At 40.1% G+C, this 24,263-nt stretch overlaps 1 protein-coding gene across 2 annotated transcripts in view; it reads left to right on the top strand.

Annotated features, from left to right (window-relative positions):
- Positions 1 to 24,263, top strand: part of DNAJC6 (DnaJ heat shock protein family (Hsp40) member C6) — a 69,515-nt gene that overhangs the window by 10,998 nt on the left and 34,254 nt on the right. The window contains exons 2-5 of one of the 2 annotated variants that reach the window (XM_045547823.1): positions 9,476 to 9,626; positions 10,677 to 10,726; positions 10,834 to 10,982; positions 20,748 to 20,870. In XM_045547823.1, the coding sequence (XP_045403779.1) occupies positions 9,493 to 9,626; positions 10,677 to 10,726; positions 10,834 to 10,982; positions 20,748 to 20,870 (456 nt within the window). In that variant the 5' untranslated portion in view covers positions 9,476 to 9,492. Of the gene's footprint in view, positions 1 to 9,475; positions 9,627 to 10,393; positions 10,482 to 10,676; positions 10,727 to 10,833; positions 10,983 to 20,747; positions 20,871 to 24,263 lie in introns of those variants that run through there. The other variant, XM_045547824.1, reaches the window with a different exon arrangement.

The following is a 24,263-nucleotide window of genomic DNA, read 5'->3' as shown; positions in this document are numbered from 1 at the left end:
CCTTGCCATCCCTGCCATATTCTCTTTGATTATTCCATTTTGTAGCAGCCCAGTATCACATACATTTATTGAGTGCTTACTGTGTGTCTTAGGGGGCTGTGGAGGACATGAAACATGCTCCTTGTTATTGAAGAACCAGAGTTGAAGGGGGGCAGACTCATTCGCAAGTGATTCTAATATAAGCAGACTGCTCTGAGTCCTAGGATGGAGGCACAAAGTGAGCTGGGAGAATGGAGGCATAAGAGACAAAGTCCCTCATGAAAGAGTCAGGATGAGGAAGTGAATAAGAGCAGAAGCTTTGGATCCAGCCAAACCTAGGTCCACTCTCATTTTGCCATGATGTCTAGATTTATCTCCCCAAAGCCTCAGTTTCATCAGTGGACTCCCACCTACCACTGTGCTTAGTGGGAGAGCCAAGTTAGTAGTTTATGAAAACTGCTTAGCATAGTACCTAGCCTAGAGTATGTGTTTATTAATAATAGATGGCCCCTGTACAATGAGATACTGTCAAAGATTTTTAGAATTGGAGGGGATCTAGGAAATCCTCTAATTCATTGTCCTGTTTTTATATTCTTTGAAACTCTGAGTTTGTGATTCTTCCATGGCTACACAGCGTGGAAAAGAACTGGGGCTTCTTCTATTTCAGTGCACTTCCCATCAAAGTCCTCAAGAGTGCAAAAATAGTGTACATACTGATTTTATGGTCTCTGTAGCGACAAGAAAATATTTAATAACTGGTATGCTAGCACAATTAATATAGAAATCAATATATACATAAAATGTAAAGTATAGCCCCATTTTATTCTGTAAACAAATACACACATGCACACATATATTTATCACTGTTTACCAGGTGATATAACTTATAGCACAAATTATGTATCACTCTGATTTCCAAATTTTTTTGTGGATTTTTGGACATTCTCAAGAGTGTTCTTGTTACCAGCTAAATGATCTCCATTTCTGGGCCATGGTTTGACATAGGAAATGGCAGCAGACCTTTCCAGAAAGTTCCCCATTAAATTAATTATTCTAAAGACTCTGGCACCTTATTGCAGGCTAAGGCCGGCTGGGCGTGCTGTTGACTGGTAAGAGCCATGATGCTCTAGGACTCCAGTGCTTCCTCCGTGGCCTGGACCCAGAGCCTGACTCATTGGCAGCACCTACTCTGATGCCTGCCAGTGCTGAGCTCCTCTGGAGCTGCCAGCAGATGCTGCACATGGCCCTGCTTCTGCCTGCTTGATCTGTTGAGCAGCTGCCAGAACTTTCTGTGTCCAGGGCTGCTACTGTACAATGTCATCACATGACATAGTTTTAACAGCTCATACTTTGTGCCACTGGTACAGAAATATTGTAATATTTCAAAAGCCAGTACCACTGAATCTGCGTGAATCTGAATATTAGTCCAGCAAATAGGCCATAATAAGTCCCCCACCAGGCAGCAGATCCCATAATGATGGGAAGCAAAAACCTCAGAGCTATAATGAGGTTCAGCTCTGTTAACCATTTGTTATTCTGGACTGGCAAAAGCGAAGTGTTTATATGTGCTATAGCTGGAGGCACCAAGAAGACATTCTGCCCTTGTTGAACACATTTCTAGTCTGGCTTTGTTAACCCTGAAACTGAACAGTGTGGCCTTTTTTGCTGTGGCAGCATTTTTCATGGCTTTGCCCTTTCTGTGTCCACAGACACTTGGTAACTATTATTCAATGCTCACAACATGCCAGCCACTATGCTAAGGGGTTGACAGAACTTTATCTCATACATTCCTCACCACAACTCTATGAGATATTCTATTAATATTTCCATTCTACAGATAAGGAAATTAAGACTTTGATCAGTTACTTAACTTCTCTAGACTACATCCAGCTAGTTAGCAGAAGTGAGATCCAAACCAACGCTGGCTGACATAAAGCCCGTATTTTAACACAGGTGGCTTTGTCCAGTGGCTAACCTCTTGTTTGGCATAGGGAGTATTGACTTTTTTTTTCACTAAATTTTATTTTTTCTCTGACATTTTTAATTTCTAGTTGGATTCCTGGCCATTTTATGATAGGCAATCCATGGACTCATTTACCATGAGAGCTGAATTTCTCAGAATTAAAATAAAAATCCCTGACCATTTTAGAAGATCTCACTATATAAAAATCACATTGTCATGTATGGTCCTGTTTGATCCTGTTGATGCTATGAGGCATGTAGAAAAGTTTTTGTTCTCAGTTAGTTCCAGTTTATGGGGTCTGGGGGAAGGAGGCCCGAAGGGGTAGAATGTTATGCTCAAGGTCACACAGCTTTTAAGCAAAAAAACCATATCACACTCTAAGACCTGTCTCCCTGAAGTCCATCCTCTTCTCTCAAAGCTTCCTGGAGTAGGATGAATGGGGAATGATGTTTAAGCAGTGTTTGATTCTGGCAGCCAAGGTCATGGGCTTTTCTATGGTGTGTCTACGTGTTATCCCCATGTGATCCACTTCTCTAACTGCTGGGAAGCCAACAGCTAAAAAATCTATTATAAACAAGGATGATGAAGCCTTTTGCAGTAATGACTCTAGTTCTTGCCCTTTGCCAAGCACTGTGGAGAAGGAATGGCATTTTCCTAGAGCAGGAGCTAGTAGTGCGTCTCTGCAGAGTCACATTGGTTTCAGCGTTTTCTATCCCGCAATCGTCAACACTATAGAAGCCAGGACAAGGCATTTTTAACATTGTGACACTTAAATAACCACAGAGGAAAATGCCTTGTGGAACAGGAGCATGAGTATGATGAGATTCTAATGCCAAAGTTCAGTTTATCAGTCACCTCTCCAACAAGCTGATCCTGAACACAGTGGAATAATTACTCACAATTACTCCAACTAGATGGCAAAGAGTTTCTGGAGAGAGGAAAGGTGATGTTCTATTGAAGTGTTTTTGTGGAGGCCCAGAGGACCCACTGAGGAAGCCTGATGTCCCGAGAACTGCAGTTGTTGCCGAGAGGCTTTTGCCATCTCTTCCCTGTCCTTAACATACCGGGCCACCTTGAGTATTAATGCCAGAGCTGAGACAGTTACTACCATGATGAAGCAGGGTCTCAGGTCTTCTTAGAAAGAGTCAAGTGCAGAGGGATGTTCTGGCAAGCCGCCAGCCTGCCTGGCATCAGGGAGCCACACAGGCTACTGGGAGAATTGTGGGCAGAATTTGCTCACCTCTTACAGGCCAGCTGAGAATCACCCAGGAGAAGGGTGTTCTCTACAGCTGTTCAGGAAGGCCATATTGAACTTTAACAGTATAGCACTTGGCTGCTATCTTTATTTTACATAGCATAGTTTTAATTGTAAAACTAATAAATGTAAATGGTAGAAAATTTAGAAAATACAACCATGCAAGAAAAATAACTCATTGTTCTCTCAGATAAAATTAAATATAATTACTGTAACTATTTTGACAATGGAGTGGATAAAAGCCTGGACTCTGGAGCAGCCTGCCTGGGTACCAGTCCTGGCTTACTAACTGTGGGACTTGGGGCACATTGCTGATGGGTCCTCATTCCAGTTTCCTCAGGTGTAAAATGAAGATGGCGATGATACTGCCTTCATAGCGTGGTTGGGAAGATTAAATATGTTACTACCTATAAAGAATTTAGATCAGTGGCCTAGTACATGGTAGGCATTCAGTAAGTTTGAGTTATTATTATTTTATGGTTATTATATCTTCTGAATTCTTTTTCTAAATTCGCATATTTTTCTTTTACAAAAATGAGGTTGTACTGTGCATGTTTTGTATCCTGCTTATTTTTCATTTAGCCCTGTGCCATGAGCATCTGTACTCTTCTACAGGGTGACTTTAATGGCTAATTATATGGCATTCTTAGGGATACTTAGCAAATTCCCCTAATATTGAAAAAAATACATCATTTATAGCCTCTTGCCATTATAAACAATACTGTGATGAACATCTTTTTTTGCTCAGTATTTGCATGCTATCCTGTTGATGACAGCTTTGTGGGGGAGCACCCCTTCTCAGGGGTCACCGAGTGGAATTATCCACAGCCCGGGGTGTCATAGGCACATACTGTCTGAGCAGTGGGAGCATATGGGGGAAAGACCACTGTGCTTTGTGGATTCTCCAGGGCACGACCTTTGTCATCTTTTCCTTCCCCTTCCACGGTATTCTCATAGTGTTTTTTCCATGACTAACAAGTCAATGAAATGTTTATGAAAAGTACCCACACCTACTTTTCCTGTATTTCTGGTTACTTTGAGGCAGTATAAGACCACCCTTAACATTTGTGCTTGTCTTCTTTATATAATTTCTAAGTAACTATTGAATCATCTCATATCTCTTTGAGAATAAAGCTTGATACAAATAAATGATCAAACAGCTAACTAGCAGACCAGTGGGAGGCAGAGATTCTCTGCAAGGAGAAATAAATTTTGTGTCACTCTGCAAGTAGGACTGGTCAGGTTATACACGTGGTGAGTTCCTACAACTTGGAAGGATAGGATACTGCCTCTAGTTTCCTAAGCATCAGGAATCCCAAGGAAAACCTGTTTATTACATTATTAGGAATGACTCAGGGCAGAGTGAGGTTCTCTGATGTTTGTCTTTGGTGGGTTTAGATTTTAAAATGACAAGACATCATGGAACAAGAATCGATTTGGAGTCTTAGAGGCAGAGACCTGGACCTTTCTCTTTGGATGGCACACTCATCCTCTCTCAACTCTGACCTCCCCACTCCCACCCTCTTGGACTCTCAAATCCCTTTACTAAGCCCAGGGAGTGTTCTTTCCTTGGATACCATTTTAGCCAAAGCATTTAGAAAGATGTTGGAGGGGGCAGCCTCTGCATTCTTAACTTAGGAATGCAAGTGCTGTCAACTATCTGGTGTAGAGGTTGGAAAACTTTTTGCAAAGGTCCATATAATAAATCCTTTAGACTTTGTGGGCTCTAAGGTCTCTGTCAGAACTACTCCACTTGGCTGCCATAGCGGAAAAGCAAGCATAGACAGTATGTAAACAAATAAGTGAGCTATATTCTAATAACACTTCACTTCCAGACATTGAAACTCGACCTTCATACAATTTTCACAAGTTATGAAGCATTATTCTTCTTTTGACTTTTTCCAATCATTTAAAAATGTATAAGTCACTGTTTTTCCCCAGACTGTATAAAAATAAGCAGTACACAGCATTTGGTCCATGGGCCATAGTTTGTTAACATGATCTACTGTGGTCGTTGTTTTTCTTCTGCATGTCACTTTCTGACTGCAGCATTTCCCTATTTGATGTGTCATTTTTTGAAACCTCTCTGCCCTTTCTTTCAGCAAGCTGAGGCTAAAATATCCTTTGCAGAATCTGCACTTTTGGCACTTACGTAGTTCATCAGGGAAAGCCATAATATCTACCCTGAAGTACTTGCAACATCAGATAACCTCCCTCTTCCTTTTTTTGTGTGTCCTGGCTAGTTCAACGTACGATTTGGGTATATGAAGGTTACAGATGGACTCTGGCAAGTTGTTCTGGTTTCTGCAGCATTCCAAGGCTCTAACGAGCAGAGCATGCAGCCTGAGGGATGGGGAGAGTCTGATTTTTAGATAATCAAAGATGTTTATATCTTTTAATAGGTTGGTGCCTCGGAGTTCTGTTCCAATATGAAATTGAGATTTGAAAAGACTTTTAGATAATCAATTTGGTGTCATCTCTTAGAACAGGGATATATCAGAAGAAGGTTTCCAGTCTGAAGTGCTAACTTGGGATGGAAAGGGGGGAATTGCAAAGATATTATGCTGCTCTGTCCTCACCATATTTAAAATGAAATCACAATACAGATTTTTACACGGGGATGTGTTTAGAAGGAAATAATGTGCCCTGTGTCATACGGAAACAGAACACAAGAAAACGTTCTCAGATTCGTAGCACTAACCCATGTCTGTGGAGCTGCCCACCAGACCCGCTGCTGGTGTTTTATTCAGGGCTGTGAAGCAGTAAGGGCGACAGAGGCTCTGGCTGCCCACATAATGAGATTGGTTTGGCTGATCTGACAGATGCGGTGATTTATGAGGGTGCTTATTGCAGGGACATCTGCTGCTGAGAGCAGCCAGATGAAAGGCATGCCGGTGGGAGGTGGAGAAGGGGAGGGGATAGGAAAAGGCAGTTGTGTATAAGGCAGGTGAGGACCATCTTGCTTACAGCTGTTGGAACCCCGAGCTGTTGTGGAGCTGTAGAACAGTGTGAAATGGTAGATGAGCATAGGCTTTGGAATCAGTCGCACAGATCTGGGTTTGAATTGCTGGCTCTTCCACTCGTTAGCTGAGATCTTAGGTGAGTTACCTTCCCTCTTTGAGCTTCCATTTCTTCATCTGTAAAATGGGAATAACAAACACTCCAATTATATGAAACTGTGCTACCATAGAGGTTCAAACCCAGTTCCTGTTGCATAGGTGAGCTCTACCTCTTACTAATGTCTGCCATGAGTGGCATCAGTAGCTATTGTGATCACAATGGAGAATTTGACAGTCAACTTGCATTTATAGGTATATGTGTGAGCATCTAAATGGTAGGTACCTGAAATATGATTTAAAGAATGGCTGCCTGGCCAAAAAACACAGTAAAAGATACCTCACCTCCCCAGTCATCAGGGAAATCACAAAATAAGACCAAAATGAGATATTGATTTATACATGCCAAATTGGTAAAAAATGTAAAGTTTGATAATGCCAAGTGTTAAGGAGAACATAGAGTGAGGGAGCTCATATGTACTACTTGTAGGAATTTAAACTGATATGACTACTTTGAAAATGATTTGTCAATATCTAGAAATTTGAAGATGTGCACATCTTACCTACTAGCAAATTCCGTTCCTACATACAACTAGAGTCTCCCATATGTAATCAAAGGTATGTGTTCCTGTGTTGTTTGTTATAACAAACAAAGTATCTATTAATGGGATAATTGAAACATACATTAAGTGAGCTAAAGCTACATATGGTACCAGCCTAGAAGAATTTTAAACAATGGTGAATGAAAAAAAATAAAGTTGCAGAAGAATGCAAACAGAGAACCCTGTATGTACAGCTTGAGAACATGGAAAATAATATTAATATATTTGTTATGGATGCAAACATATGTAATATAAGTTTAAAGGAATTAATTGGATTGGTAAGTATAAAATTAAGGATGGTATTAGGAGAAGAAAGAAGGATGTGTTTGGAAGTGTTGCCTGGACTCAATCCCAACTTTGCCATTTATTTATTTATTAATAGCTTGTATGCCCTTAGACAAGTTTCTTAACCTCTGTGCCTCAGTTTTCTGATATATAAATGGGAATAATAATATTATCTACTTTATAGGGATGCTGTGAAGATTAAATAAATGATATAGGTAAAATGCTTAGAAAAATACCTAGCATATAGTAAGTGCTATGTATGTGTTAGCAATTATAGGTCCTGATACATGAGTATTTTTATTATTCTTTATTCTTTTAAAATATTATATATTGCAATTTTTTTAAAAAAAGAATAGATGTCATTCTTGTCTTTGTCATCATACAGTTGAAAAAGATTAAAAATATCAATATAGGAATTTCAGGGTATGGCATAATAAAGTAATAGCTATAATCCATTGACCCCTAGATTTATTAGGTACTGTGTTAACAGCTTTATATGCACTTATTTAATCTTTCCCTGTGAAGTAGGCACTATTTTTATCCCAGTTTTATAGATGGGAGGAAAGAGGCTTAGAAACACTGACTTCCAAGATCACACAGCTAGGAGTAGGAAGGCTGGGCAGGAACCCAGATGAGAATGACTCATGCTCTTGACTGCTGGGCTTTAGAGCCCTCCCTGGCCACTGTTTACATGAGCCTCCTGCTCTGCATGGATTCTTGCATCAGTCTTTTTTTTTTTTTTTTTTTTTGGCCTGGAATCCTAATATTTTATTTTATTTTATTTTTAAAAATTATTATAGGTACATAACAACTGTATATCTTTATAGGGTACGTGTGATGTTTTGACACAAGCATACAATGTGCATTAATCAAGTCAGGGTAATTGGGGGATCCATCACCTCAGGCCTGTGTCAGTCTGTATAGGCTGGGTTGTGCTATAATAATGAACATTCTCAAAATATTGGTGGCTTCTAGCAACAAAGCGGTGTTTCTTTCTCGTGCTAAATATTCATCAAAGATGAGCTCGGAGCTCTGCTACATGGCTCCATACTCTGGGACCCAGGAATCCTGGACAGAGCAGCCACAATCTCAAACCTTCCTGGTTGCTATGGCAAAGAGAAAGTGAGAACGAAAGAATGAGAGAGAGAGAGAGAGAGAAAGAGAGAGAGAGAATAATGGAGAATCTCACACTAACAGTTTAATGTTGTATCTGGAAGTGATGCACAACACATCCACTCACACGTCATAGGCTAAAGCAGTGGTTTCCAACCAGGGTTAATTTCCCCCCCCCCAGGAATATTTGCCAATGTCTGGAGATATTTTGGTTGTCACAACTCAGGTGTGGCGGTGGGGGTGGGGGTAGGTGCTACTGGCATGTAGTGAATAGAGGCCAGGGTTGCTCCTAAACACCCTGCAATGCACAGGACAGCCTCCCTCAACACACACACACATAACAAAGAAGTATTTGGCCTCAGATGTCAGTAATGCTGAGACTGAACAACCCTAGACTCGAGCTAAGCATAAGGGACCAGAAGGCACAATTTTATGAAGTTGTGAGGAAAGAGAACCTGGCATATTTGGCAAATAACACTAATGACCACCATGCATCCTAAGACCTAAAAGCTGCTATTAAGTTCCTTCAGAAGGGGTTTTTCCATAATGAAAATGGGCTGTTGCTTAGCGGCACGGCCATGGAATGGGGCTTCTAACACAGTCAGCTCCATCAAAGGGCAAAGGAGGGCCCTAGACTCACTGAAGTTGACCACTGCTCTTCCTTGGCTGCTCTGTGGACCAGCATTGCTTGAAAGTAGTGTAATGCAGGCCACGTATGTAGTATCCACATTAAAAAAGTTCAAAGGAACAGGTGACGTTAATTTTAATGGTATAATTTATATAATTCAGTAAATCTAAAATATTATCATTTCAACATGTAATCAATATAAAAATACTGAGATATTTTACATTCTTTTTTTTTTGCATCAAGTCTGAAATGTGTTGTGTTTTATACTCACAGCACATTTCAATTTGGAGCAGCCATATTTCAAATGCTCAATTGCTACATGTGGCTAGTGGCTACAGTATTGGGCAGTGCAGCTCTGGAGGCTTCCGTTCCTGGGACTCAGTGAGCAACTGACTTTAGTCTCCTCTGAGGACCAGCAGAGGACCAGCAGCAGCATTGCTGCAACTCAGAGTCCATGCATTCTGAGAGCAGGACATAACTTCCAGGAACATCTGTCCCAGACTCCCAGAGACAGTCTGTGTATGTTTCAGGAATGAAGGATCGGTTTTCAGTGTATTCTGTGCCATCACCTCCTTTTCTCTTTTTCCTTGGCAGGTGCCTCGTCTCCAGACATGGAGCCCAGCTATGGGGGAGGCCTCTTTGACATGGTAAAAGGAGGTGCAGGGAGGCTCTTTAGTAACTTAAAGGACAACTTGAAAGATACCCTGAAAGACACATCTTCTAGAGTTATACAATCTGTTACCAGGTATGCATATTCTTCCTGGTTAAGTTAGTGGATCCTCATGCCCTCAGAGGATCCGGTTACCTGCCAAATGCTTATCTGTCACAAAGAGTGTCCATTTTTGTTATAATTACATAGGATCTGATCAGCTGAGGAATGTTATTGAAGCCATCAAGTTGAGTCCTTTAGAAAATTCAAGCACAGGTTGGGAAGACTCAGCTCATTGTTATATTATAGTGTAGTGTTTGTCACCCCTGGTTTTAGAATCAAACATCCTGAGTCTAATGCAGTATCTGTCCTTGTTAACCATGTGGCCTAAGGCAAGTTAATTAACCTCTCTGAGTTTTAGTGTTATACACTGATAGGATTTGTGTCTTTGGGTGGTTTGAAGAGCTAATAATGCACATGCAGTTTGAATAAGCAATACCTGTGGGTTGTAATCAAAACAGAACATTGTTTTCATATCTTACTAACCCTTTAAAATTCATTTAGTGGGAGAAGTTTTCTCTTCTTTCACTGTATGAAACTTCTTACAAGCAGGCCATATGAATTATTTTTTATTCTTAGATATTAGAAAATTCTAGAGTCACTGTAATTTACAATATGTTGTATCAGATCATAAATTCAAATGTCAAGTCTGATATGTTATCTTTAATTTCCAACCAGGGCCTGGTAGGCAGAAAACGGGTGTCATTTATTCTTTCGCAATCACTTCTTCCCTCCCTACCCCTTAGCTGCTTATAATTATGGGAGATATTTCTATGCAGGCAAAAAGGCTGGAACAATCAGTGGTAAAATTAAGCAATGTTTTCTATTCTGAGATTGATTCTTTTCATGAAGTGGCATCTACGAGGGCATTGGGATGCACCAGTTGGAGTGGTATGTTTATACCCCTGAGGTTGTGGGCTGTCTTCTCTTGATGATGCGTCCTTTATAGAGAGAAGGGTTAGAGGGGAGTCAAAATATGCCCACTAGACAGAAGTGTCCCAGTTCATGAGTACAGGTGATTTAAAGAGAGCCATCTTGGCATATTTGGATCATTTTCATGAATGCCCTTTCTTTTCTCACTTTTAGCTACACAAAGGGAGATTTAGACTTCACTTATGTTACCTCCAGAATTATCGGTAAGTTTCTCATTTTTATTAACTCCTCTTTAGCTCAACTTTTAATTGCTGCCCATTGCAACGGCAGAGCTGTTTAACCTGTCTTCTTTCTGTGTGGCTTCTCCTAGTGATGTCCTTTCCTCTGGACAATGTTGACATAGGATTCAGGAATCAGGTTGATGACATTCGGAGCTTTTTGGATTCCAGACATCTTGACCACTACACGGTGTACAATCTGTCACCTAAGTCTTATCGAACTGCCAAGTTTCACAGCCGGGTAAGAAATTTTAGCCCTGGGATCGCACTGTTGAAGACATAACAGGGTATTTTTTTTGCCTACAAGAGATCTTCAGAGCCTTTCCCTTAGGCATATGAAACTGAAAAACTATAACATCTGAACATTTCTACACACAACGTATTTATTAGGCAGTTATGAGATATTCTGAAGATTTTCCTTGGGTGAGGATGTTTACAGGAAACTGTGTCTGTTAGTGAAATACCATTTGGGGTCTCAGATCTGTTGGTGGCTGCTCCTTGGCACATGATTCGTGAGGCTCAAGGTGGAGATTAAAATGCTCCATAGGGCAGTTGGCTAACCTTATCCTGTAATACCAAGGCCTTTGACCTTTTCATGTTGCTACTTGGGCATCAGATGAGGCAGTGGTGGCTAGACCAGTCCAGAAACACCAGTATTAATGGAAATATATTTCTGACATTCAATAAAGGTGCCTCTTTCGTAAGTGAAGGATATCATATAAACAGTCCACACTGTAGGTATGGTAACACTATTCCTAATATTAATAGTGAGAGCAGCAGCCAGTATTTATAGAGCATTTACACTGTGCTGAGAACTTTATATGCAATATATCATTTAATTATCTCAACAGTCCTTTGAGGTAGATGGAGAAATTGAGGCACAGAGAGTTAAGGTAACTTGCTCGAGGGGCTTAAGGCTTGTGTTCTTAACTGTTACCCTGAGCTGACGATGTTACTTAGAAACTGCATGATCCTTTTAAGGCACTTTCTGAACTAGGCAGAGAAATATTCCTAGTTTCAAGCTGGTTAAGAAACTATTTGAGCTGGCTTATGTTTGAATCTGATACCAAGCCTGATATTTGTGGCTTCTGAATTCTTTACTTACTAAGTTCAGGCTTTTTCTGTCTTGAGAGCATCTTCAAATATTTTTGACTTAGCCTTTAGATATGATTGTGTCTGTAACTTCATCTGGGTGTATTAATAAATAGGAAGGGCTTTTAATACATGGACCTTTAAAAGTGAAACTTGATTTCAAATGTGCGAAATGTTAGTTGGTTGACAGTGTTATGTTTCTAGGATCTCAGCTTTGATGCTGGAACACCTTTTACTCCAAATTCCAGTTACTATTGATAATCTCTGGGCCTCAGTTTCCAGATCTGTAAAACACACAAGAAGGTTGGTCTATATGCTTTCTAAGACCCCATGCTGCCCTAACATTAAATAAGATTTAGGAGAGTTTTGTTAAAGACTGGGTTTTTAGCATGTTCTAAGAGCAGTCTCTAACTTTAATGTGCATCAGAATCACTTGCAGAGCTTGTTAAACACAGACTTTCGATTCAGTAGGACGGGGAGGAGTGAGACTCCGCATTTCTAACAGCTTCCTAGGAGCTGCTCCTGATGTTGCTGTGGGCACCATCCTTCGAGAAGCACTGGTAAAACTGTTCTGAACTGGTTGATCTAAATTGCCACTCTATAATGGAGATTATAAATGCAGCTCTTTAAAATCCACTGTAATAAACTAATCTTCCAACTTTTATTCCATTTATTCCATTCCTAATTCAGCGCAAGTAAACTAACATCAAACAAAAATGTGGGTAGATATTCTGTTTCTAACTCAATGCAAATCTTTTGAGTTGATTTTTCTTGTTTGGAGACTAAGTCAGGGCCATCATTTGCATAATTGAAGGACTGTGAAATATCCTGTAGGATATTTGATCTTGAAAGATCTGTGATAGTCTAAAACATCTTCCCTCTGAAAGCAAATAAAGATATAATATCATTAATAGAAGCATTCATGCATATGAAGATGTCTCTTTGTATAGTCTTTATAAAAAGCAATTTCTGTAAAGATATTTTTAAAGAAAGGCATCTATTAGTGTAACTAAAGATTTTGTGATTGGACTTAAACACTTTACCAAAGGAATCAGAAATTACATATTGGCCGGGCATGGTGGCTCACGCCTGTAATCCTAGCACTCTGGGAGGCCGAGGCGGGTGGATCGCTCGAGGTCAGTTGAAGACCAGCCTGAGCAAGAGACTCCATCTCTACTAAAAATAGAAATAAATTATCTGGCCAACTAAAAAAAAAAAAAATATATATATATAGAAAAAATTAGCCGGGCATGGTGACACATGCCTGTAATCCCAGCTACTCGGGAGGCTGAGGCAGAAGGATCGCTTAAGCCCAGGAGTTTGAGGTTACTGTGAGCTAGGCTGACGCCACGGCACTCACTCTAGTCCCGGCAACAGAGCGAGACTCTGTCTCAAAAAAAAAAAAAAAAAAAAAGAAATTACATATTGAACATTTACCGTGGGCTGCTCTTACTTGCTCATGAAGAGCAGGGACATGTTTATTTTATTTGATACCTAGAACAGTGCCCAGCATGGCTAATCAATGTTTCTTAAAAGAAAGAATGTATCAAGAATTGTTGAACACTGTAGATATAAAATAAATATTTGGTTCGTGTTCTCAAGGCACTTAAGCCTAGGGTGGAGAGAATACCTGAACATTCTGGAGGCAAATACGAACAACATTTACAACAGCTTCTGAGGGAGATTAGTAAAGGGAGATAGCTGTGACCACTGGACCTTAAAGCCTGAGTAAGGCTTGTAGAAGTGAAAGGAGTGGGCCCATCTCTTGTCTCTGCAGATTGTAGAATGTGTCTTGTGAGGCTCTTCGTAATCTGGCCTCTACCTCCTTCTCCAGCTTCATCTGTTACTGTTCCTCATTGCCCAGAGACCCCAGGTTCCAACCAGGGATGCGCGTGCTCACCCCCAACCCTGCCCTCTGCCACCATACACTGTCTCCTTGCATGGCACCTCCTTCTCCCTAGAAAGCCACTCATGCCACACCCCCTCCACCCCTTCTTTGTTGGCCTGACTTCGTCAAGGGGAGGATTTCCACCTGCCATGGGGCTTTTCCAAGTCTTTCCCCTGAAACACAGGATTGCACTGCATCTTTAGTCCTTCCCAGACAGTACCAGAATTTGGCAGAATGGAACTGGATCCTCCGGCCTGTCTCCCTTAACCCTCAGTTGCATCTCAGGAAGACAGTCCCAAAGCCTTAGCATTTTCGTGTCAGCTTTGTTTCTGATTTGGCTTCCTCTCTTTTCAAACCCCTTGGCCTTTCTCTCCCCGGCACTAACACTGTAAATTGATTTGCATATCATTGTTTGCATGATTTAGAAATGTTTTCTTCATTTTCCTCGTCCAGTCCATGAGGACTAGAACCATTTCTGCCTCATTCCAGTTCAGTGGAATGCTAGGCCTGCAATTAAACCTTATTTTAATGAATGTAGATGGCAGAGTCTTCCATAAATACCAATGTTGGTAAAGACCAAACATGGGAACTGGTTTTATTTATAGACTCATGAGAGTCTGGCTCTGTCTGCATCATACATTTCTGTGCCTTAAAACCTGGACTCAGTCACTGTATGCTTTATATGATTGTTGGTATATTTGGGGATGCAGGTGGTTGGTGATGGCAGACATAGGCTGTGTCCAGGAAAATTTTATTTTGCTGAGGGTCATCATTCTGTATTTTGATTAACTTTTGTGCTTAGGAGCCACACTGGTTGACAAGAATCATATGAAATAATCACATAGCAATTTCCTCAGTATTTGCATGTAACAGGATGTTAAAATATGACTCTCTGTTTAGTCTCAGTTTAGCAGAGGATCCAACTCAAGACAATGCATGGCAGCTAGCCCTGCACTCAGAGTGAGGTGCTGGGATACCTATTGAGGACTGCAAAGGAGGCAATGAACCTCAGGTTTTGACTCTTCACAGCTAATATCCACCTTGAAGAAATAAAAGTACTGATGCTGACAGTGAAGTCCTGGAGACCAATGAGGTGCATCATCTAAATCAGATGTTCTTCATCTGAGTTTAACAGACCCATGACTCTACTCTGTATTTAGATCCTTTGGTGGGCTTTGAAGAGTCTAACCATCTGCTTCCACTCCTTTTAAAAAATTATTGTGGTAAAATGTACATAACATAAACATCCTTTCAACCATTTGAAAGTGTACAATATAATGGTGTTGATTACATTCAGTGTTGTGTAACCATCACCACTATCTATACTCAAACCTTTTTCATTATCCTCAACATACACACTGTACTCATCCACTTTGGGTATGTGTGTGTGTGTGTGTGTGTGTGTGTGTGTGTAGACGTGGGTTCAGTTTCTGCACAGAAGGTTTATTACCGTGCTCCAGAATATCAGCAACTACTACTTTATTCATTTCTTGGTGTTGCTGTTGGCAGTAAATGGACAACTGGGTGAGTGGACACTGAATCCAAACTGGCCCTGTTCTTAAGTTGTGATTAATGCTATTCCAATGTCATTCTGGCTCTCTTTGTCCCTCTGCCCATCCAGGAAGGACAATAGGATGCAGGAGCCCTGTTAGTAGCATGGAAACCAGTAGTCTAGCTGTTTCTTTTAGACTCTTCCGTCCTGTTGACGATTTCTAAACCACATAATCTTGTAGGGTTTCTTTCCCTTTGAGAACAGCTTGATTTTCAGAAAATATATTATCAACTTGGATTTCTTAAAGGGCTCATAACTGAAGGCCAACTTTATCCCCCTCTTTCTTTCCAGAGCTCACCAAAGAGGTCACCATGGCTCCTACTTGTTTCTGCTTTGGTTCGATGTTGGTGGGGAGGATTGACCATAGGGGAGTAACTTTACAGCTCATACTTCATCTGTCCTTCTGCCACCAGGCATCAGAATCAGGACAGGAAATAACGGGGTAGAAAAACAATCCCTGGCCAGGCATCCCCACATCATTCTAGTCATGCAGCCTTTCATGAATTAAATGTTTACCTTTGGTAAAATATAGCCATCACTTGAAGCTGTAACCACTCCACAAATATAAGATGGAAATATTGTTAATAATCAGTCATCAGACAACATAGTATAATGGAGAGTACACAAATTTTATTTTTTTAATTGAGATGAAATCATATAATATATACAAATTTTAAACTTTTTTTTTTTGTTTTTTTTGAGACAGAGTCTTGCTCTGTTGCCCATGCTAGAGTGCAGTGATATCCTTGTAGCTCACAGCAACCTCAAACTCCTGGGCTCAAGCGATCCTCCTGCCTCAGCCTCCCAAATAGCTGGGACTATAGGCGTGCTCCGTCATACCTGGCTAATTTTTCTATTTTTTGTAGAGACAGGGTCTCGCTCTTGCTCAGGCTGGCCTCGGACTCCTGAGCTCAAGTGGTCCTCCCACCTTGGCCTCCCAGAGTGCTAGGATTATAGACGTGAGTCACCATGCCTGGCCTAAACTTTTAAAAATAACCCAAGGTTCATGTCTCAGCTGTTCTTCTTCCTAGGCAGGTCATTTTACCTGTCTTGGATTCAGTCTTCTCTTGTGTAAAATGGGTATGACAATAAGAGTATCTATCTCACAAGTACTCTTAAAAATTTTTTTTGTAGGTTTGTCATAAGGAATAAATTTCATAGTGTTGTCTTGGTTAGAGTCAGCATTCAGTAAATGGTAGTTATGACTAACATTGATAATAATAAAATACCACAATAAATGATTGACTGAAATACCCTTGTGCTCCCCAAATGGTGTGAGATTCATCGAACACTGGATGTGGCATTTCACTCTGATTCCCTAAAGCCCCTTTAGCTCTTAGGCTTAGCAGATGGATGCTTCTGCCCATTTTTGTCTTGTGCTGGGCACGATGGAGAGATGAAAATGGAATGGCTTCCAGCCAGTGATGTTTTGGCCTCTTTTCCCAATGGGTGGTATCACGGCAGCCTTGTAATCCATATGGTGTCCTCGATGCTCAGCAGCTCCAGGTGTTCAGGGAGATTGGAGGCAGCATCGTGAGGTGTCATACACGCAGGGCTTGTGCTTATTGCATGAAGCCGTGAACTCCAGCGAGCTACAAAAATAGCTTGCAGTGATTGAATTCCTTTTTAAATTTTTTTTTTTTGGTTTTGTGTATGCTTTCATGTTTTCCCCTTTTAGACAGAGCACATGCTTTTAAAAAAATTCTAATTATATGTTTGCTTAATGTTGTATAATTATATGTCAAGTAAATATATAATTATGGAGTACTTTAAATTAATATTATTTACTTGATTGGTTTAATGATTCTGGAGCTATTATCCTATTGTGATAAGAATAATTTAGCCAACTTTTAGCTGAGACTCATTACAGATATTGACATTTGGTGTGTGTGGGAGTAACATGCAGTTTTTAAAACCTTTAAAAATATTGCCTGGGGAAACAAATTTCCTATGCTTTTACTCTCTTGCAGTCTTAAAAAACAACAACAGCAACAAAATTGATTCACCTGTCCCTTCCTCAAGATACTGTACATGTAAATAAATCTTATTATAAAAAGAGATTGACAAATGGGGTTCATTCCTTTATTCTTTTACTCATCCATTCACTCAACAGATACCCACTGAGCACCTGCCAAGTGAGCAACACATGGACAGTGGACACTGGGGTTACAAAAATTAATAAATTATAGTCTCTTTTCCCATGGAACTCGGTGTCTAGAAGGGGAGACAGATATAAACAGTAATTCACTACAGCTTAACAATAAGCTAGCACTTACTATGTTTAGGTTGTGCCTTAATTCTTACACCAATTCTATAATGCCCTTTTATACTTTCTACATGAGAGAATTGAGGCTTGGTGAGGAAGTAACTTGCCCAAAGTTTATCAGGTAGTGTTAAGGCCGGGACCTCATGGGGAGCTCATGGTGCAGATTGGAGAAAGGACTCTCGTACCAAGAAAGAGAGAGAGGGGCCACGGCACTGAAGAAAAGGTAGAGGCCAGGAGGGTAGTGCTGGGGCAGTTGAAGAAAGTTGCTTGGTGCTTTTTTAGGGTAAAAATGGATTTTCCCCCCTCTGCTTCAGCAGACTGATAACAGAAGCAGTGGCAAAGTTGTTGCAGGTGTTGTTTATTTTCTCTGTGAGGCTGACTTTATCCAAGTCCTCGGAATCTGGTCCTGGTGAAAACCCGAAAACCGAAGTGGGGAGGTTGCACCCCTACTGTCTGCTTAGGGCTCTTCAAGGCTATGAAAATGAAACTTAGAGATAACAAATTAGGCCCCAGGTGTTTTAATCACAGGAAAGGGCAGTTGTACTGTGAGTTTTTTCTTTAAAGGGGCAATTATGTGCTACGAGTTTATTTCCCTTACTTTCTGTTTGGTAGTTTATTTTCCTCTGTTAGATAGGTTGTTAGTAAGGTCATCTTTCAGGTAGTAAGTGGTAAATTCAGGGTGAAAACCCAGCCTGTGGCCTTAACCATATTGTTCTGCTGATAAAAGCTGTAATAGATAAAAACAGACAAGGGCATAAGTACAAAGATGACTAAACATTTCTGTGTTTGAGTATTAGAGAAACTGTCAGAGGTAAGAGAGCACTTGAACCTGGGTTTTGAAGGATGAGTAGAAGTTTAGCAAGGGAAGAAAAAACATCACAGACAGGAAGCAGCTTGTACAAATGTACATTTTGTAATTCTTCTGACAGCAAAATTTATCTTCCCAGTTATTTTATAATTTTAGTTAACAGGTCCTTTCCATTCCTTCAGAACACATCAATAGGAAATATATTTGGGGGTAAAGATTTAGTCAGAAACAGCCCTGAATCATGTTGAGTAAAAGGGGTAAGGCGTTACAGCGTCTAAATTGACAGAGGCCCAATACTGTATCACCCTCGATTGTTTGGTGGATATGTCAAGTGCTTTAAATGATAAACCGTACCTGTCATTCCCAAAGATGTATGAAAATGGATAACCTGGAAGGTCTCCTGCCACTGACCCACAATCATCTTATAGAAAAAGGTTACAAATTAATCAAAAAGAATGGGCTTCCTTGGCAGCCCCAGAGAGAAAAACTTCACATGTTTGTTTTCAGATGTCACCTCCTCAGAGACCACAGATAATTTCTCATTTGTGTTTTGATTAGTTATTATCTGGTTACCATTAAAGGGCCAACCAGTCTTCCTGCCTCCCTTTCCTGTCAAACATAAGGAATTTGAGACATTTGGGGTTTTTTAGGGCAGTGGTGTCAATATTCTGACGACACCATCCATACAGAAGCCGTTCTTGCTCCAGAATTCCGTCTTAGTAAATGGCCCTTGCTTCTCTCTTTCTATCCAGCCATCCAAGCCGGAAACCTGGGAGTCATTCTTGACTCTTTCCTCCCTGACTGTCTCTGAGGGCCACCCCTTCACATGCATGCACCGCCACCATGTGATCAATAGCTGAGTCCTGTGTCGAGATGTCCCGAATCTCTCACGTGTGTCTGCACCCCACTGCACTCAGTGAGGCTGAGCCACCGTGATCCCTTAGTTACACTCCTCACCAGCCTCATGACTGGTGTCCTGCCTTCGACCTCTTGTCACCCCCTCCATTCTCCATAACGGAGCTCGAGAGATCTTTGGAAAATGCAGATCTGAGAGTCACTCTCCTTAAATATTCTCAAGAATAGCTAGAAGTTTTCAAATGCTCCCAACATAAAGCAATGGTGAATGTTTCAGGTGAATCTTGTCCCAGTTACCCTGATTTGAGCATTGTATGTTGTGTGCTTTTATCAAGATGTAACATGTAATCCATGAATATGTACAATTATTATGTATCAATAAGAAAAATTAAAAAAAAAATTCTCCCAGCTCCTTAACAAGGCCTTGTAACTCTCAGCATGCAGGACTTCATTCATTTTGTTTTAAACATGGCAGGCTCTATCAGACCCTAAGGCTTTGTGTTAGCAGTTACCTGATAAAATAACAATAATAATTACTAACATTTATTGATCACTTTGTATGTGTCACATACTGAGCTAAGCCCTTGAAGTACATTCTTATGTAATCTCCACAGCCCTGTGAGGTAGGTAGGTGGGTACTGTTCACCACACTTTATGAAGAAAGGAAGGCTGAAAGAGGTCATGATGTTTGTTCAAATCTAAGCTTCTCCTTATTGTTTATTAGTTAAATTAGTAAATATCTAATCAACTGAGGCTCATGTCCGGTATTCTGCAGCAAATTATAATTGCAGTCAGTATGCTGCTATAGCACAATGATTTATATTCAGAAGACCTGGGCTGTAGTACTGGTGCTGATCTGCAGTGTGACTTTGGACAAGACAAACTCCAAGAGTCAGTTTTCTTACCTGCAAAATGAGGATCATATTAATACCTGTCTGAAATGATTATTGCAGGAATCAGAGCCAAGCAGCATTCCTAGAACACAGTTGATGCTCCATAATGTGTTAAATGAATATGTGTGTTAAATGAAAGAAAATGCTGAAGGCCACCCCTGTGAATTGTGTGTCCCTTCATTAAAAGTGAAAAAAGTAAGATCCGTGCACAAAGTCGGCCTTTGCCTCACTCTGCAGCACTTTTCATGTTATCATGAGAGCTGGGATAAAATTGGGGATAGTGCAGGATTTTTAAGATAATCCTATAATTAAGCATTTGTTAGGGAGATCAAAGCATTTTATACTTAGTAGAAATTAAATTATATATAACCTTACAGAACAGAAAAAATCCAAATATGTAGTTGAAATGGTCTAATCTAATTTCAAGTGTATTTCAAAATGTGTTTTCATACATTTACTGAAGCAGAATTCTTTACTTAAAAAAATTATTGTGTTAAACACCTCTTCTTTTTGCATCAGACTCTGCTCCCAACTCTTCCTGGCTGTGTTAAAAGAGGGTATATCACTTCCAGAAGAAATTGTTTGGTTTGGTACCTGCTTATGGTGAGAAAGTCACTGGGAGAATTCATTTCCTTTTGCTGTGTTCCCTTAGGTCTCAGAATGCAGTTGGCCCATCAGGCAGGCCCCCAGTCTGCACAACCTCTTTGCTGTGTGTCGGAATATGTATAACTGGCTACTACAGAATCCCAAAAATGTCTGTGTTGTCCACTGCTTGGTGAGTAACCTTTTGTTGGTGGTGGTGGTGATGGTTTGGTTTGGTCAAGTATGGCTGGCCCTGTACAACATGGTGGGCAGGTCATATTTGAGTTCAGTAGGATTTATTGAGCCCATGTTCAATAGCTATTCATTACTTTTGGCTTACAGCTTTAGTGCTAATGGGAGAGGCAGATGTGTACACAACCCACATAATGTGGGGACTCTAGAATGTGACAAGTATTATAAAAGAGACAGAAACAAGAGTTGTGGCTGCACAGGCAATAATGCCATTGAGTTTTGTGTGAATGAAATTGAAGTAAACATACTGGCATATTTATTTTTTATTCCTGTTTGTGTTTGAATAAAAATGAAAGAAAAAGACACTGATGCCCTTACAAGAAGTCACATAGATATTTTAGAGCAATTCCTGGTGGGACTGATGATTTTTCTGACCATTGACTTCCTAGAGTTCCCCATCCCTTTTCAGATCTCTTGCCTATCCTTTAAAGCTCAACTTTCAGTAAATCTTCCTGACTTGTGAGCATTTTCACAATATGGACATTCATTCCCACTGTGTCTAAATGTCTTCTGTGGCATTTACGGATTAATACCTGGCATCATCATAAATTCTTCTCCTGCCTGTTTTGCCACCAGACTATTAGCGTCTTGCAGGAAAGAACTGTGCCTTTCTCACCTTTGCTCCCCAGGCATGAATGTTTGATCAAGTGCTTGAGTACATGAACAGATGAATACGCAAATGGAATCTGAGCATAAATGCTGGAAATATTCATTGCTTCTATAGACTTTAGGATGTATTTTTTTTGCTCTGATATTACTTGATGATTTCTTGCCCCCAGCCTTCTCTTGAGAGCTAGTTGGCTGAAACAGGGAAGAAAGTTGAAGATCAGTTTTTCTTCTTTCTACTTCATATCCCCTAAACTCTTGGCAATAAAGGAAAACTACTTAGTATTTGTAGGAATTTAGTGTTAAAGACCAAAGACTTTTCTTTTCCAAGGCACAACTGTGCAACCGAACAGAGTACTTTTAGGGACCAAGCAGCTGTAAGCACCCTGGTGATTTTCTCTTCACTCAAGAATTTTTTAAAAGTTCAGGGAGCCTGTATCTGACAACTGCGTAAGGAAGATGGCTTGATAGAGACCTCTAATGACACAGTCATAAAGAATAAAAATGCACTGAAGAAGAAGAAAAAAAGAGACAAGCAAAGGATTATGGTTCCACAAAATATATGTTCTATTGGCTCACTTACAAAGGACATGCATAAGTTGGACATCTATGCCACGCCTTTGGGAAATGGAATTGAAGCTGGGGGTGGGAGCTCTTATTTTTATCTTAATATACTACTAGATTATTAAAATAATAAGCATATACTAGTCTTTTAATTAAAAAATTAAAACTCTTAAAAAGACCTGCATGACAGAGAAAAGGAGGGGACACATATCCAAGAGCCACAGATCTGTTAAAAGAGGCTTAGGAAGCCTAAATTCTAAAAAGAATTAAGATTAAGAAAAATGTCTTTTTGAAGAAAATTGTGTTTGGAATAAGGACAACAACAAGTGCTTGAGGCACATAGAATAATCTTAACTCCTTTATTCTTTCTCCTTTATCAGAGTGAACAAATGTCAAGTTAGAAGGACGTAACAGTGGTAATTAAGACAAAGCTGATAGGTAGTGAGATAGTATGAAAGCCCCATAGGTCTTAAAACTGATTCACTCTCTAGACTTAAATTATGTGACAGAATGCTGCAAGCACTTGGGGAAGCAGTTATGGATTTCCTGTGTACTCTGAGGAAATAGGAGGGAGAGGTGCCAGGCAAATGAAGAGAGGAGATATTCCTTCAATGATAGATGAGGCTGATCCTGGAAAGTTATAGGCTGCTGAGCCTGATGATAATTAAAGGCAAAATTCTAGTAAAGTTTTGCAGATTATTTTACACTCTTAGAAAAAAAGGAGTCCCCATTGGTTCATTATGACCACACACATCAAACCTACAGAACATTTCACAACATGCCTAATGGACTAGCTGAGATAGTTTATTGGATACCTGAAAGCTATTTCTCAGTTCCCTATAGTGAAGATGGAGAAATTTGAGCTAGGTGGTTATACATTTAGTTGAGTGATGGCTGACTCTCTGCTTCCAAAGGTAGGTGATTAATGGATCAGCATCCTCCTGGGAGAAGGTTTAATTTAGTCACCCAAAGTTTTAATCGGCAACTTTGACAAAGATGTAGAAATCAAGCTTATCGGTTTTAGAATTGTGAGGGTCACATATGAATCTGGATTTAAAAAGTTCTTGCAGGTTGGTCATTTAACAAAACCTAACAATGTAAAATTAAATACAAGATAAATGTAAAGTCCTGAATTCTGATTCTAAAAGATTAAACATATTTGTCTATTAGCTTAACAGATCCTCTGAAAAAGAAATCTAGGGGTTTTAGTGGACAGAGAGATGAATAAGAGCTTATGGTGTGATTTAACCTACATTCATACTACTTTTGGCTGGGGTTATGTTAATAAAAGCATAGTGCCCAGACTAAGGAAAATGATATTTTCCCTCTAGTTTGGTCAGAATGTATCTTATATCTTATGTTTCACATCTCAGCAGCACACCTAAGATGGTTGTTTTAAAACTTGTGTCTATTTAGAAGAAGTGTGCTAAATGTTATCTATTAAAATGAGATATCAAATGAGGAAGAACCAAAAGGATTGGGTTTGTTTTAAATGGGAAGTAAAAAGTGTTGATGGAAAGGGAGGGCGTTTCACATATGTGAAGAGCTGTCACAGGGAGAAAGGAGTAGATTTATTTTTTGTTTTCAGGCAAGGAAAGAATGAGGGTCATTGAGTAGAAGCTATGGAGGAAGAGAATTCAACTCAACATGTTCAATGTAAGGAAGAACTCTGTAAACTGAAATGGGCTACTTCAAGTATCAGTAATCTCACCGTCACTGAAAGTGCACCAGAAGAGGCTGGCTCACCATCTGTCAGGGATGTTCTTGGATGCTGTCTTAGTCAGCTTGAGCTGCTGTAACAAAATACCATAGACTGGGTGGCTTAAACAACAGAAATTTATTTCCCACAGTTCTGGAGGCTGGGAAGTCCAAGATCAAGGTGCCTGCAGATCCAGTGTCTAGGGAGGGCCTGCTTCCTGGCTGTCTTCTTTTACTCTTACGTGGCCCAAGAGCAGAAATAGATAAAAGCAAGCTCTCGTGTTTCTCTTCATAAGAGCACTAATCCCATTCATGAGAACTCCACTCTCACGACCTAATCACCTCTCCAAATTTCCTCCTCCTAATACCATCACATTGGGGTTAGGATTTCAACATAAGAATTTGAGGGGGACGTAAACATTCAGTTCATAACAGATTTATTCAGGTGAAACTTCCCTTTTTTTTT

Source organism: Lemur catta, chromosome 3, assembly GCF_020740605.2.
Source record: "Lemur catta isolate mLemCat1 chromosome 3, mLemCat1.pri, whole genome shotgun sequence".
Taxonomy (NCBI): Eukaryota; Metazoa; Chordata; class Mammalia; order Primates; family Lemuridae; genus Lemur; species Lemur catta.
The sequence above is the reverse complement of the archived record's forward strand: the minus strand, read 5'-3'. Positions and strand labels throughout refer to the sequence as shown.